Source organism: Hydra vulgaris, chromosome 09 (genome assembly GCF_038396675.1).
Source record: "Hydra vulgaris chromosome 09, alternate assembly HydraT2T_AEP".
Lineage (NCBI taxonomy): Eukaryota > Metazoa > Cnidaria > Hydrozoa > Anthoathecata > Hydridae > Hydra > Hydra vulgaris.
The window spans coordinates 33,982,501-33,999,919 of record NC_088928.1 but is presented as its reverse complement, the minus strand read 5'-3'; the positions used below and the strand labels follow the sequence as shown (position 1 = coordinate 33,999,919).

General features: G+C 26.7%; 1 protein-coding gene across 1 annotated transcript in view; it reads right to left on the bottom strand.

The window, feature by feature from the left end:
- Positions 1–265: 265 nt before the first annotated feature.
- Positions 266–17,419, bottom strand: part of LOC100211944 (pre-mRNA-splicing factor SYF1) — a 34,816-nt gene continuing 17,662 nt past the window's right edge. Inside the window, exons 12-22 of the mRNA XM_065805462.1 lie at positions 12,261–12,429; positions 9,738–9,851; positions 9,486–9,572; positions 3,024–3,209; positions 2,039–2,142; positions 1,867–1,966; positions 1,568–1,684; positions 1,411–1,456; positions 1,008–1,217; positions 889–926; positions 266–354 (exon numbers count right to left, since the gene is read on the bottom strand). Coding sequence (XP_065661534.1) covers positions 316–354; positions 889–926; positions 1,008–1,217; positions 1,411–1,456; positions 1,568–1,684; positions 1,867–1,966; positions 2,039–2,142; positions 3,024–3,209; positions 9,486–9,572; positions 9,738–9,851; positions 12,261–12,429 — 1,210 coding nt within the window. The 3' untranslated portion in view covers positions 266–315. The remainder of the gene's footprint in view (positions 355–888; positions 927–1,007; positions 1,218–1,410; positions 1,457–1,567; positions 1,685–1,866; positions 1,967–2,038; positions 2,143–3,023; positions 3,210–9,485; positions 9,573–9,737; positions 9,852–12,260; positions 12,430–17,419) is intronic.

The window sequence follows — 17,419 nt, the reverse complement described above, 5'->3', positions numbered from 1 at the left end:
ATTGTATTTATATATTCCTGGGCCAATATATAAATACAATTAATGTTTCAATATAAATACAGATGACCGGGCAAGAAGAAGACACAATTTGTCGCCAAGCTTTAAACTATTAAAGATTGCTATTCGCAACATAAAATTTTTTATTGAGTTGAATACCCAAACATAAAAAATGCATTAACTTAAATTAAACAACTCACAAACTAAAAAAACTTAAGTTTCAATGCTTTTGTCAACATGTTTATTACTTCGAATAAGCAATCAGAACTCTGCTCAAAATTAAATATATTTTATAATTGTAAAAGATTAAAAAAAAAATTATGAAGCCGAAGAGTTCCTCATGACGCCACCAAATACCTAATAAAAAAAATCATTTCTTCACTAATTATTGGTATAAATACTAATAAATATATAATAACTACGATTAGTAAGTAGTATAAAAAAAATAAAATAATGAAATGATAAAAAAGGTACAAATAAAACAGATGTAAATCACGTGAGTGTAATTTGAAACAAAGTTGGCAATAGAAGAAAAAAAAATAGTCTTATTATTTGTAACCCTCTCCCAAGATATGTTCTATATCTTGACAATAATTATCTACTTAATAAGGGGTAAAAAAAGTAAAGTAACATTTCCTAACAAGGTACGGATGTGACCTAGAGATGAGACTTATGGATAAAAACTTTAAAACTCCTTTCAAAAATCGAATACTACATACATCAATTATAAAATGAGTAAGTAAAGAATTATAATAATAAAAAATGTAAATGTAACAAAAAGTGAAAAAAAAGAAGAAGCACAAACTCCCAAAAAAACGAAACCCCTTTCCTTCTACATCCCTTTAATAACAATAAGAATAAAAAACAACAACAAAAAAAAAGTTTTTCCACCTCCTCTGGAACTTCCCTTTGCATCAACTGTATATCATCTAAATAAAATATTTTTAAAATCAAAAAATAACTATAAAATAAATTTTAAAACAAAATAGAAAACATTGTAAGCATTTTACCTTCATCACCATCATCTTCAGAGCTCACTTCAGCAATGTCAATCTCATCTGGATTTTTTGATTGTTCATATTCTGTTGCGTTAGTTTCACCTCGCACAAACAGAACACTTTTTTGTGTTACTATAGAAGAAGGTGCATCCTTAGCAGCTTCTTCAGCAAGTGCATTAGCTTGTTCTTCTAACTTTTCCATAACATTTTTAGAATCAGCTTCTACAGTGTAAAGAACAAAAAATGAGATTATTAAGTGGTGCTTCCAGGGAAGGGGACAAAATACCTCACCCTCTAAAATAATACTCTACCCAACTATAATGACTTCTTAAGCATTTTTTATGAATATGCAAGAACTAAAAATTCTATTCAACTTAATTTTACATGTTAACAAATTTGAATAACGGAGACCAACCTGAAATTGCTTGAGACGCAAGGATTTGTGCAGACATAAAGTTGACCTGAAAAAAACAACAACTTAATTTCAAAGTATATATTTAACAAAACTGAAACAAACAAAATTATTCCAAATAAAAATTTATAGAATAACTAATCAAGAAAAAAAATCAAACCTGAGTATTGTATTGCGCTTGCACGCTTCTTTTGATTCTCAACATTTCTCTAAAAGTATCCTCATTTCCGTGTTTGACTTCAAAATCATGCCAGGCTTTCCAGAAATTCGCTGCAATCTATAAAAAAAGACAAATTTTATAAACAATTTACCAAATTTAAAACTTTACAACAATTAGAATTTTTTATTCATTTTTTAAGCAATAATTAAAAAATCAATAACAAAAATTTAATAATCAGAATTAAAAATTTATCAATCAGAATTATCAAATAATATCAAAAGACAATTTAAGTAACAAACCCTTGGATCACACATTTGAGAACCAAAACTATATATAGCACGAGCTCGATCTATTTCACCAAGCTTTGTTTCAAGATCAGCATAGCGTAAACAAATAGTTCTAAATTAACATTTGAAAAATTGAAAATGTTAAAATGTTAAAAAAAATAATTGTTTCTATAAAAAAATCTACCTAGCATGCTCGTCTGAAAGTGCTTCAATAGCTTTCTCATATATAGTTCGTGTATGGGTTATTCCAAATAACTCAGCTGCTCGTTTAATGTAAATATTAAAAATCTAAACAATTGAAAAAAGAGCTAAGATTGTGAAACTAATATTATTTACAGTTATTTATAGATTATGAGGTAATAATAAAATATTTTTACAGTTATTTATAGGCTATGAGGTAATAATAAAATACTATTTACAGTTATTTATAAGCTATGAGGTAGTAATAAAATATTATTTACAGTTATTTATAGGCTATGAGGTAATAATAAAATATTATTTACAGTTATTTATAGGCTATGAGGTAGTAATAAAATATTATTTACAGTTATTTATAGGCTATGAGGTAGTAATAAAATATTATTTACAGTTATTTATAGGCTATGAGGTAGTAATAAAATATTATTTACAGTTATTTATTGGCTATGAGGTAATAATAAAATATTATTTACAGTTATTTATAGGCTATGAGGTAATAATAAAATATTATTTACAGTTATTTATAGGCTATGAGGTAGTAATAAAATATTATTTACAGTTATTTATAGGCTACGAGGTAGTAATAAAATATTATTTACAGTTATTTATAGGCTATGAGGTAGTAATAAAATATTATTTACAGTTATTAATAGGCTATGAGGTAGTAATAAAATATTATTTACAGTTATTTATAGGCTATGAGGTAGTAATAAAATAGAAACTATAGTAGTTCGAAAACTACAAGTGAAATTAATAATTTCACTTTGACAGCATATATAGTTTTTCACTAGGTAGGTTTTTTCTAGGTAAATAAATTAAATAATAATTTACAAATCATATAACTCTAAATATTTATCAATGTGAGTTATGAATAAGTTCAAGTGTTTGCTTTTGATGATAAAATCAGTTTGTTCAACATTGATGAGATAGGTACCTATAGGCTATAAATAAATATAATTTTACTAAATCACCTCGAATTGTTCAGATTTAGGAACAGCTCTAGTTGCTCTTTCATAAACAGCCATAGCATGTCGAGACAAACCAAAGTCTTCTTCAAGCTTCGCATATAAAAGGTAAAGATTTTTTGCAAACTTTTCAGGACAATTTTCAAGACATTGTTCAAAAAGATCTCTTGCTCTCTCAAGTTTATTACCTCCCTAAATAAGATTCATTTAAAATACAATCTCCGAAAAAAAAAAGAGTTTATTTTCTCTCTAAAAATAACTATACTATTTAAAACTATACAGCTCAACAATTAATTTAATAATAAAATAATAAAGATAATGTCTTTATTATTTTATTATTATCAGATCATATTACTTTATATAAGTCAGATTACCTTATTTGTGTTCTTTTTTATAAAATAATTTAAAATAAAAATTTTTAGATTTTAAAAATTTGAAATATATGAGCATGAGTAATTGAAATATTTTAGGCATCTTTTAATTACTTTTTAATACTATGACTTTTAATACCAGTATGGTTAAAGTCCCCAAAATTTGGTATACCCGCATGATTTAGTATACTTACAGAATTTTTCTTAATGAATTTAAAAATATTCTACAATCAAATGACTTCTCCCAGTTTATTAAAAATATTAACATTTTATTGACTATTATTAACAATACTTTACTTGAGATTTTTCATCTTTAATTTTTGGAGTTAAAAATGAAGACCAAATACAGGGAAAAAGGTATAATATTAAGGCTTGACAAATCAAGAAACCTTGTTGCAAAAAGGACAAAAAAATAAACATGGAGTTTACTTATTTTAATTCAAACATTGATGTCTCTTTTACATTTTAAAAAAGCATTTAGTAAAATATCTTTATTCTATGGATGACTGCTGTACTGATTTTTATATTAAAATGGAAAGTTTAACTATAATTTAACTGTTTTAACTATGAAAAAAACAACAACAAAAAAAGTCTGTTGTAACAATGTGAAAAAAAAACATTGTCATTAAAAAGTTTTTAGCACATAAATTCTTAGTCAACAATGTAGAAAAGATAGTTAAAAGTAGAGACGAGGTAGATAAAAATGTAAGAAACACTTTTTAGCATATTTAATAGGTGTATGCATATGAAACCGCTGTTTTTTCTTTGAATTAGAACGTTTGTTTTGGAGATGTTTTATTTATATTTCTTTGAATGTAATTTCCATTATTTTCTACTACTTTTTGCCAATTTTTTGGTAACTTATGAATTCCATCCCAATAGAATTTCTCAGGTTTAGAAGCTATCCAATCATCGAGCCATTTTTTGACCTCTTCATAATTCGAGAAGTGCTGATCTGCCAAGCCATGTGACATTGATCGGAATAAATAGTAATCTGATGGAGCAAGGTCTGGTGAATACGGCGGGTGGCATAAGACTTCCCATCCGATAGTTTTCAACGCTGTTTGAACAACTTTACAAACATGAGGACGAGCATTGTCATGTTGAAGAATTATTTTATCGTGTCTCTCAGCATATTCGGGTCGTTTTTCTTCTAATGCTTTTCTTAAACGGAATAATTGGAGTCTGTAAAGTGGCCCATCAATTGTTTCTTTAGGTTTTAGCAACTCATAGTATACCACACCAATCTGATCCCACCAAATAGACAGCAAAGCCTTATTTCCATGAATATTCCTCTTTGGTGTTGATTTTACAGGTGCGCCTGGGTCAACATAATGTGTTGTGTGGACTGGATTGTCAAAATAAATCCATTTTTCATCTCCAGTCACTATTCGATGCAAAAAAGACTTTCTTTCAAAACGATTCAATAACATTTCGCATGTCACTAAACGCCTTTCAATATCACGTTCTTTCAATTCATGTGGAACCCATTTTCCTTCCTTTCTTATTTTACCGAGAGCTTGTAAACGTCTTGAAATTGTTGCCTGATCAACATTCAACTCTTCTGCTAATTGTTCTTGGGATTGAGCATCGTCTTCGTCCAATAAACTTTGCAATTCTGAATCTTCAAATTTTTTTGGAGGTTTACCACGTTCCTTGTTGTCAAGATCGAAATCGCCACTTTTAAATCTTCTAAACCAATCTCTGCAAGTTGTTTCAGATAAAGCATGGTCAGAATAAGCTTCTACAAGCAAACGATGACTTTCTGCAGCAGTTTTCTTTAAAATAAAATAGTGAAGTAATACTTCCCGCAAATGCATATTTGAAGGCACAAAGTTGTTCATTTTGAAAGATGTATAAAATTATCTAGATATGAATAAAATCAAATTAAAAACTATGATATTTAAAGCAAATTGAACGTAGTTTCACACACATAATCATCCATACATTAATTTTGTCTTAAAAAGAAAATTAACTTGTCTTATTTTAAACAGCGGTTTCATATGCATACACCTATTATTTAAATTTTTCTTTGAAAATTTCAAAGTTTATATATATATATATATATATATATATATATATATATATATATATATATATATATATATATATATATATATATATAAATTTTGTTTGTCAAATGCAGGGCTTTGGACCTGCTCCAGAGCTATCTGGAGCTGGTGTTTTTACAAGGAGTTGAGTTGGAGCTGGAGCTGAAATATTTTCAGACGGAGCTGGCTCTGGAGCCGGCTCCAAGCTAGTTCCTCCCTTTGGTAACTTTGAAGATCAAAGTATGAGTATTTTTTTGTTAAAAAGATTCCTAAGAACTATGAAGTTGTTTTTTTATATGAAATTTTTTTTTTTTAAATTAATAACTTTAATTAATAACGTATATAAAGTTTTATTTTGATATTGATATTATATGTATAGATTGACTGTTAAATATTTAATGGTCACCTTGAGGCACTAAGAAATTTCATATTTTAAAAATTATACTTGAGCTGATGAATATAGAGTTGTTTCTTTATACATTAGGGTAAATTTTTTTCTTCTAATTAGATCAACCTGGGTATCAAAAGAACCGTAATTAAGTAAGGATTTTAAAAATGATATTTGTTTTGTTTTTTAAATAAAGATTTTAAATTTTATTAAAGGAAAAAAATTTCCATTTCCTGAAAAAAAATCTAAAATCCTAAAAATCTAAAATAAGCTTAAAATTTTTTTTCAAAATTGCTATTTTTTCAAGTTTTAAATACTATTTTCTATACATAAAAAACTACTCTCTTTATATTTAAAAAAAAAAGAGAAGGGAAAAAAACACACCCTACAGGGCTCGAAACAATGAACTCTTTTGTTTTGAAAAATTTGTCTGATAAACACTCAAGTTTGGCAGAAAAACCCTAAAGAAGAGCGATCAAACGCCATTCGTGACCTCGCATAAAATATTATATTTATACAACTTGACCACACAATTTGTTTTTTGAAACTTAAAAATGAGCTAAAAATAAAACTTATAAGACTTATAATTATTATATATTATTATATTTATCTAAAAAACTTATCTAAAAAAAGAAAATCTAAAAAGAAAAAATCTAAGCTCAAAAAACTAAAACTAAAAAGGAAAAAATATTTATATAGCGTTTTTTAAAAATTACTATACTATGCAAAATGCTTTGTAAATTATTATAAATTATAAATATTACTTTATTAAATAAAGTAACAAATTATTTCTATTGATTTTTTTACAATAAATAAATTTTATTTAAATTATCAAATAATTTTTTACATAATAACATTTATATAAACATGTATTTTTATATAAATCTTTTCAAACTTTATCTATTTATATTTTAATAGCTAAAAAAAGTAAAATTACTACTACCTTATAATTTTTATAAAATAAATTTCAAAGGGGTTTTAAAAGCTGAAATATTAATTTGGAATTTATAAAAAATCATTGGACAAAAAAATAAAATAAATACTAAAATATAAATTTTTTCTAAATATAACTAACATGTGATAACTCAAAATCTGGACAAAGTTTGTGTTAATACAAAAATACAAAGGAAAATTTTATATAACTGTAATCACTTCTACTTTGTTGCAAATTTAATTCTTTAAATGTATTATTAAAAAATAATTTATTTAGGAATAATTAAAAATGAAAAAAAAAGCTTATAACGAAGACTCCCTTAAAAAAGGAGTGTACACATTTTTGGATTTGTATCCGGATGACAACAAAAACTTTATTGTAAATCATTTTCGAATGGAGAACATACCAAAATCTACTATTTATGATATACTTAAAGGAAAGGGGAACAATATAGGACCAGAAAGAAAAGTCGGTGTGGTCGCAAAGCAATAAAGATGCCTGCAAAAGAGATAAAGCGCCTTAAAAAATCGATTGATCAAAAGGATGGTATTTCACAGCGTGGTCTTGCAAAATGATTTCATGTATCACAACCATACATATGCAAAATTATTCACCACAAAACTAGCATTTGTTATCATAAAAAACTAAAACACCAAAAAGAACACCGGCTCAAAAAGCAGCTGTTTGTTCAAAGTGCCACAGGTTTAGTTGATTTTTCGGAAAAAAATTGTTATTATTAACAATGAATCGTATTTTTATTTGAGCAACACTAATTTTTCTGGAAATGCTGGATTTTACTCTTTTGACATAAATGCAGCATCAAATGATGTAAGGTTAAAAAAAAAAGACAAATTTGAGCCAAAATTACTTGTTTGGATTGCATTCTCTACAAAGGGAATCTCTCAGCAGTACATTGCTCCGTCAGGCCAAGCAGTCGATGAAGATGTTTATATTTCAAAATGTTTTGTTAGATAGGAGAAATTCATTGAAAACATCATAAAAATGACAATATTGTTTTTTGGCTTGATCTAGCTTCGTCGCATTATTCACGTAAAGTACAAAGTTATCTTAAAGCAAAAAATATCGAATTTGTACCAAAAGAGCATAATTCTGCAAATGTGCCAGAATTACGTCCAATTGAAGATTTTTGGTCTGAACTTAAAAGATTAGTATACAACAAAAACTGGCAAGCTGAAAACCTAGGCAAACTTAAAAAGTGGATAGAGTTTTCAATTAAAAGAATCAACATAGAGCGCGAACATTGGCTTGCTGCACCCACATTTACAAGAGTAGACACTGTTCGTCGTCATGGCATGAAAAACTTAAAAATCTATTTATTTTATTATTTAGATGTTTTTTGTTATTATACTTTTTAAATTGTTAAAAAAGATGACTCCGTTAAAAAGTTATACCCTTTCTAATTTTGTCCAGATTTTTAGTTATCACATATTAATAATAATAACTAATTGCAATGTATTAATATAAATGATAAAAACCCAACTACCTAATTCAAAAAATATATAATGCTTTGACGCCTTTTAAAAAATGAATTAACTCTAAAATGATGTATTTTATTAATGTAGCTGTGTGTTCAACTTTAATTTCTGTTTTATATAAAAATAAAAAGTTCAAAAAATGAAGTTTATTTACAATACAGAATTTATTAATTATTTTAGAACAACTAAAATGATTATAAAATAAATGCATATAAATTATGGGTCAAACAAAATGACTGATTGATGCTGTTTTTTACCGGACAATGTTTGATGGCTATTTTGAGCCCTGCTCTATTTATACATTCAAAAAAGCAGTTCATTTTTTTTAAAAATTAATTTTAATCAAATCAGTTTGGAAAAAAATCCTTCAATCGTCTTCGTTCTCCAAGAGAGGGTGTATTTGTCAAAGGTCTGGTATGTTGTAAAGAAACTAAGAAATTCATAATACATTTTTAGCAGCAGTTTATGTTGATGCTAGAATATATTTAGAAGAGAATCAGATATATGAGAAAAACAAGGCTTAAAAGTATTAGCAGAAAAAAACTTATAAAAGAGATGCTAAAAATATAACAATAAGTCAAGAAATAAGAAAAACGGCAGAATCATCTTCATTCGGTTTTAGGTGAATCTAAATCTGATGAAGAAGATTTGAAAAAGAGCTTGATAAAAAAGAAAAAAAAACAATTGTCACCAAAATTAACTCTTTAAATAAAAAAACATTTAATGACTGTAAAGTTATAGAGGAAAAGAAATGTTTAAAAGTGGAATTAGATTTTGAGGGAATTGAAGAATACCCAAAAAGTATACAAAATAGTCACTTGTATGGCTTTCTCACAAGCAAGTGTAGAGAAGTTATTTTCTGCACTTAGGTTTATATCAAGTGTTTCTCATTGATATGTTCCAACTTGATATTTTGTGAAATTTTTTATTTTTTTGATTTGTTTTTTGTTGAGCAGCTCCGGAGCTTGAGCTAAAATTTTAATGTAGCCGGAACCTGAAGCCATTTTTTTTACCTTGACTCCAAAGCCCTGTTCGTATGAATATGCTTTATATTTTTTTACTTTTATGTTTTGTAATTCAAATAATATGTTAAATGTTTTAATCTTTTAATGTCTTATTTTTTCTTTTTATTATATGTTTTTATGATTACATCATCCTAATAAGTTTTTGTTCTTTTTATTAAAATAAATTTGATTAATAATCCAGTAAAAAATTAAAAAATACTTACATATCTTGCGATGAATTTTGTTAAATAAGTATTCCATATATCATACACATGTGGCCATTTGAATAGTGCGATACCTCGTTCATATGCCTTAAAAGTTCAATATTTTTTACAAAAAAAAATTGTATTTAAATTGTACCATAGAAATATAATTAAATTTTAATTAACTATAGAAAAAACTTTTTTTAAATAAATAATTTCATACAAAAAAAAAATGAACATATTTAGCAATATATAAAAATGTAACTGCAATACTTTAAAGGACTCTTCGAAATAATTGTTTTCTTCCAATAAGCTAGCAAAATTAATGATAACTTGTGGTGTTGCAATCCGAAGATCGATTATGCGATTATAAACAGCTTTTGTTGACTTAAAAAAAATTTTTAATTAAAATATTTAAATGTTTTAAGTATTATTTTTATTATTATTATATATAAAATCAGAATGTGTTTAAACTTTTGATCAGAAAACTAATGAAACTGTTAAAACTGAAATACAATATCAATTAAACCAAACTTTAAATAAATAAATTTACTAAGGATAAGAATTGTGCATTCTAGCCACATTCCAATAGCAAAAAAAAACATGATTTGGTAGTAAGCAAAAAAAACAACAAAAAAACAAGTTGAACTTAATAGTGTTTTAATTATTAGTTTCATACATTTTTTGACACTTTAAACAAATGCAAACAACAAGTATATATCGCTGATGACAAAAGTATAAATAGCTTTTTTTATAACAAACATTTGTTTAATTTTATGCTTTTGAATTAAGTTATGCTTTAATTTAAGTTTAGTAAGTTTTAAAATTCAAGGCTTATTTAATTTTAATAAAGTTGCATTTAAAATTCATTACAAAACACTGCTTTAAGTCTAGCTTTCGATGCAATTTATTTGTGTATTATAAATATGTAATTAATAGTTAAATATTAAAACTATTATAAAATATATTAAAAATATATTATAAAATATATTAAAAATATATTAAATATATATTATAAAATATATTAAAAATATATTAAAAATATATTATAAAATATATTAAAAATATATAAAAATACATAAAAATATTGGTTTAGGTATAACTATGTGTATTTAGATTAAATTATGTGTTAAAAATTTAAAAATTTTTATTTTATTTTTATAAACTAGGGTTGTTTATCAATATTTAATATTTATTTATTGTATAAAAAAATGCTTTATTATGCTTTTAAGCTCAGTAAACATTATTGATTAACATTGTACGCTTTTTCTTAGTTGTATACACGTATTTAAACATAAGTTATTATTAATTATTTTTTCTATTTCATCTAAAATAATGTATAACTTAACCTAGTAAATTTTTAAATAAATTAAATTAATTTTCAAACCTTATTTAATTAAAATATTAAAATAGTTTTATTTTAAAGAATGCCTAACCAAACCCAATTATAGAATTATGATTATGGAAACCAGATGGAGTGTTAATGTAATGGTAAAGCACTTGCTTCATAAGCAATAAACTCCAAGATTAATCCCTACCACATCCCTGGTATACCATCTCCAACTTATTCTTTTGTTTGTCATGTTTTGGGGTTATAGGGTTGGGGGAGGGAGTTAGGAGATAACAACAATTAACAAAAAAGTTGAGTAGCCTTTTCAACTGTGGAGGCTCCCTTGGCTTTGGGGAGGTGAATAAACCATTTGATGGTACATACGCTACACAATATTTACATTGACAGACGAGTTCTAACATATGTTCTAATTCTTTAGTTCTAACATAACACGTTCACAAGTGCAGCTAGAGTTTATTATTTAGTTTTTATTAGATTCAATATTAAACCTTTACACATTATCAGATTTCTGTCAGATTATAACTCTCAATTACTTTATAATAATTTATTTACTCTCAATACTTTAAGCAAAACTAATATTTTGAGAGGCCCCCTCTGCCTTAGCCTCTTCCTCACAACTATGCTGCATGTTCAAGAACAAATCGTATAATCGTATAAGCATTCATTACAAGTTATGTTATTTAAACATTATACACAAATAATGATGTATTTATAAATGTGGCTTATTTATAAACAACTATTTTACTATCAGACAACACATTTCTGAACTAATTTTAAAAAGAAATTTTTTGTTACTAGTAAGTCTATGGCATCAAGACAAATTTATCTAAAATAATCTCTTGTAGATGACAAAAATAACCATAAATTGGTACATTTAGTTATTAAAAAATTATTGTTATTGATAAAACTATTTTCTTATCTCTTATCTATTTTTCTTATGAATAACGTTATCTAGCCACATTTTAATAGCAAAAATAGCATGATTTACTTGAGTTTCAGCAGGATACGAGATGCCACTACCACTTAAACATTATTAACACTGTTGTTAAAGACACGTACATTATTTGATGACCATTAAAATGAAAAAATTTTTTTTTTACTACATTCACATCCCTAAGGCAGAGGGGGCCAATACAGTCAAGGAGGCTAGCCTTTTTCTAAGCATTGTTGCAACCCTTTTTCAACCCTAGCTGTAAAACACAAACCTTGAGAAACAAATCTACTGTGCTAAGAATAAGTTTCAGCTGTTACTGGGAAGCCAGAATGATTATTAGATTTTATAACTTGCTGTACCTACCATGACTTGATTGATGAGTCTTGATTGCTAGCAATTTATAAACTTTTATTTAATTTTTATTTTTACTTTCACATAAAAAAAACCCAAATCAATTATCATAAAGAAAAATTATTACTGAAATTAAAATTAAGAAATAGAATCATAATACCTGAAAGGTTCCCAAACTTTCTTCCATGTCAGCATACATGCACCAAATTTTAATTGATTTATGTACACGATTTTGAACAGATTCTTTTGTATCATAAAAATTAGTGCCTATTTTCTTTCGGGGAACGGAAGTTGCTCTTCGAAGTACCTTTAAGGCTTCATCACTGTTACTAAAAAATATTTTTAAAATATACTGATTAAAAAAACTTTATCTTTTAAAAAAAAAATTTCAAACATCTAAGAACTTGGCACCATAAAACTAAAAAAACACTTTTTAAAAATAAAACCATGAGTATTTATGTATACATAAATACATACATACATACACACATTCATACATATATATATATATACATACATACATGCAAACATATACATACATACATATATATACATACAAACATACATAAGGGAGACTGAGGCACGTTGGCCCATGGGGTAGGTTGGCCCTACCCCATGGCCAACATGGGGTAGGTTGGTAAGTTTATTCAAAGTCTTGATGCTTTAACAAGCTGGGAATTTAAATGAAGGTTGGTAATAATTCAATTCTTTTTCCAAAAAAAAAAATCATATTTATTGGACCATATTTAAGTGTGTGGAGCTGTTTTAACAATTTTTGATACATCAAAGTAAATTTTGAACAGCTTGCGTAATGTGTTTATACTCACTAGTGTTTGACACTACAGCATTATTAAAGTGCAATATTTAAAGCTTATAGTCTAAGGATTATTTTAGTATATAATGTTCCACAATATTAATCGATGGTTTAAGGAGAAAATTGTTCATACTCTAAACATGACAATGAGTCAGATTGGCCTAATGCAACCGAGACACGTGCCCTGTAGATTTTTAAAATAATTCAGGTAAACTTGTGACAGAAAACTGTTTTTATTATAAAAAGTTAAAAACTTGTAAAACATATTAGATCAGAAATAAGCTTCATAAACAAATTGGCATATGTTTTATACATTTTTTGAGTTTTATACATGGATAATAAGAAAATATCACTCGTATACATAATATTTAAATTTGGATAAATAATCTTATAATAAAATATAATTTTAACTAAGATTTACATATATCTAAACTTAAATATTGTATACATTTATACTATTATCATATATAATATTACTTATATATGTAAATTTAATTGATATTTAAACATTTACATACTAGTTATACTTACATATATAAATTTAATACTTTATATATAATACACTTAACCTTTCATGGTTTAACTTTTCATGCTTAACACTTAAATTTATACATGATATATAAATTTAATATGATACAAGTTTTGTATTATTAATAATTACAAGTAAATAAGTATTTAGTATTTTAAAAAAGAAAAATATAAAATGTAACTTTGTAAATATATAAGTATGCAGGTTAGGGTGACAAATAAATTTATTGAAAAAATTTTTTTTTTTTTTTTTTATGCTCTCAACCTTTTATTTGGTTCCATTAAATGAAAAAATGATACTGGGAAATTTTGGACACAATTTGTTAAGGTTTAGGGATTGCTCAATCCAATATTTTATTTTTACAAAGCTGCTCGAACCCACATTTTTCATATTTTATCATTTATCTTTTCTATTTTATTAATTAAGTTGACAATGCTATCAATATTTTATTATTTGTTAATCTAATGAGTCATGCATAATACACATTGTTTTTTTTAGAAAATTAAAAAGTAAAAATAAAATGAGTTGGCATTTAAAACACCCATTGTAATATTTCATCATCCAGTTAAGTTACTGCATCAGTATTGCACTACTGCTAAAACTATTGCATTATCCTGTAAATACATGTGCTAAGAATAAGTTTCAGCTGTTACTGGGAAGCCAGAATGATTATTAGATTTTATAACTTGCTGTACCTACCATGACTCTATTGATGAGTCTTGATTGCTAGCAATTTATAAACTTTTATTTAATTTTTATTTTTACTTTCACATAAAAAAAACCCAAATCAATCATTAATTAAAAATTTTAATAAAATTATTTAATAAAATTTATTTTAATAAAATAATTTTAAATAAAAAACAAAAAAATTATTACTGAAATTAAAATTAAGAAATAGAATCATAATACCTGAAAGGTTCTTATGAATATAAGAATAAATACAAAATACATTTTTAAAACACATTATTAGAGAGATATTTTCAAAATTGATTTATTGTAAATGGAGACAAGAAGTCAAAATGAACTATGGTGTATTGGTCAAGCTACATCTGTGATCACAGGGCACAAGTTGTCACCTAAAAGACAAGTTTTAAAATCTTATTTTTTCTTCAAAAATAACAAAAATGTAAAAGAAAGTGCAGGCCTTGTGACAGATCAGGTTCTAGACTTTTGGCAAAGAGCTAGAATTCCAACAAAACAACGTTATCATGTTATAACACGTTGAAAAGCTTGTTGAGAAATACAGAAAGCTGAAAAGGAATAAAGGCAGAAAAACAGAAACTCAGCAAAGAAATGTGGAAATTTTTTCTCAAGAAATTGAAGAACTATTTGATAATGCTCATGAAGATGCTTTAAAATTAATGACAATAGAAGAAGACAAGACCTTTCTCACACTACAAAGAGAAGGAAGAAAAGGCTATATGAGTTCAGTTGATTGTGAATTATTCAAACAAGAACAGCATATTTTAAACAGAAAAAAAGCAAATGAAGAAAGAGAAACAAAAGAGTTAATAAGAATAAAAGAAGGAATGTGTTCAACAGTCACAGACCTAGTTTTGACAGAATCAGACTCCTCTCAGGGTACAGATAATAAAGTAGATGACTTTATTCCATCATCAGCAAAGGAACTGAAAAAGAGTGAAAAAACAGAAAAAAAGAAAGTGATTACTCCAGCATTTTGTTCAGCTCTTGATCGTTTGAAAATTCCCAATCGTTCTGGTTCCTTGGTTTTGTCTACAGTTTGTCAAGGGTTAGGTCCCAATATTGAACATTTATCTACATAATATGAATCTCTTCGATGTGCACGTATTGAAAATCGTAAAGAAGTTGCAAAAATAATTATTTTAGAGTTCAAACCACAGATTCCATTAACTGTACATTGGGATGGAAAATTGTTATCCGATTTGACAAGCAGAAATGAAGTAGATCAACTGCCCATATTAGTGACAGGATATGATGTAGAAAAACTGTTGTCAGTCCCAAAACTGGATAGAGTCACTGGTGAACAAATGAGTTATGCAACAGAACAAGCTTTAAAAGATTGGAACATTTCATATGACAGAATTGTGGCGCTCTGTTTTGATACTACTTCAAGCAACACAGGTATACATTCAGGTGCTTGTACCTTGCTGGAAAAATTAATTGGAAAGTCTTTATTATACACAGCCTGTCGACACCATATTCATGAAGTGATTTTATCCCATGTTTACAAAACTTGTTTTGGAACATTTTCTGGTCCAGAGGTTAAGTTGTTTCAACGATTTCGTGATCAGTGGAGTAAACTTAATTCTAAATCATGGCTCTTAACTGATGCAGATCTCAAAGTATATGGCTCACTTGTACCATCAGCTATAGAATTTGCTGTAATTATGATGCAAGGATCAAAACAACCTCGCAACGATTACAATGAGTTTTTGCAACTAGCAATAATTTTTTTAGGAAAAACTCCTCCAGGCCAAAAGGGAATAACTTTTCGTTCTCCTGGTGCTATGCACCAAGCACGATGGATGGCAAAAGCACTGTACTCTATTAAAATCTACTTGTTTCGACATCAATTTTATTTAACAAAAAATGAAGAGAAAAATCTTCTACGATTTTCGATTTTTTCAATATTGATTTACATGGAACATTGGTTTCGGGCTCCCATTTCTTCATCTGCTCCTCACAATGACCTGACACTGATTAAGAAATTGAATAAATTCAAAATATTTGACAAAGAAGTAGCTGAATCTGCCATAAAAGCCATTGCAGGACATTTATGGTATTTAACTGAAGACCTTGTGAGTCTCTTTTTTCAGTAATGATGTTGATAACCAAACTAAAGAAAAAATGTTGATTGCGCTTGAAAAGCCAGCCAATAAAACCCAGATAAAAAGGGTTGAAGGTAAAGGATTAATGGATAAAATTGTAAGCATGAACTTAGATGACTTTGTAACAAATAGATCAAAATATCTATTTGAACTGCTTGGAATAAATTGGGGATTTATGAAGGAACATTGCCCAGACAAGTGGAGTACAATAACGGAATACCAGGATGCACATAAAATTGTTAATTCTATGAAAGTTGTGAATGACACAGCTGAACGAGCAGTGAAACTGGTTTCAGATTACACAAAAATCTTGACAAAAGATGAAACTCAATTGCAATATATTTTACAAATTGTGGAAGAACATCGATGTCAAATTCCAGATATGCGAAAGTCTACAATTGTTAACGCATTAATAAAAACAAGTGAACAACCTGAATCAAACATTGATTAAAATCATATAAATAACACTAAACTTGAATAAAATAATTAAAATTTTGTAGTAATGAATAAATTAAAAAAGTATATTCATTTTTACTTTACGTTGACCCTTAAATCTGATAATATCAAGCTCATTGAGCAACCTCTAGATATGAAAATATCCTAATAATATTTTGCACAGTATATTTTTTAGTTAAAAGGAACAAAATAAAGGGTTGAGAGTTCAATTTCGAGCACTTTGATTTTTTTTGTCGCTCTAATGCAGGTATATAAATAATTAAACTAAAAAAAAAAAAAAATTAAATATAAAAAATTGTAATAAAGTAATATACTTTTGGTTTTTGCATTTTTTTTAAAGACCTACCATATTTGCAAGTCACAACGTGGAAAAGTGTCAGAAAAAAAATACTATTTGCAAGAACACAAGTTACAAAATATAAAAGATCAATTAGAGCAGTTAGTAGAGAATTTAATATACCATGTAAGACTCTAGAAAGGTATTGCATATCCAAAAGGTTGCTATCTACATCTAATGCTTCGGTTCAAACTGAAGCAAAACTTGATTGCCAAGTGATTCAAAAGTGATAAAAGTGATTATTATGTTGCAATTTAGTTACATTACCAAATATCCAAATTAAACCTCAATCAAATCATGACCCCAAGATTCTAAACGCAATATTTAAAGGTTATTTTCACAGGGCTTATTTTTCATAATTATTTGAGATTAA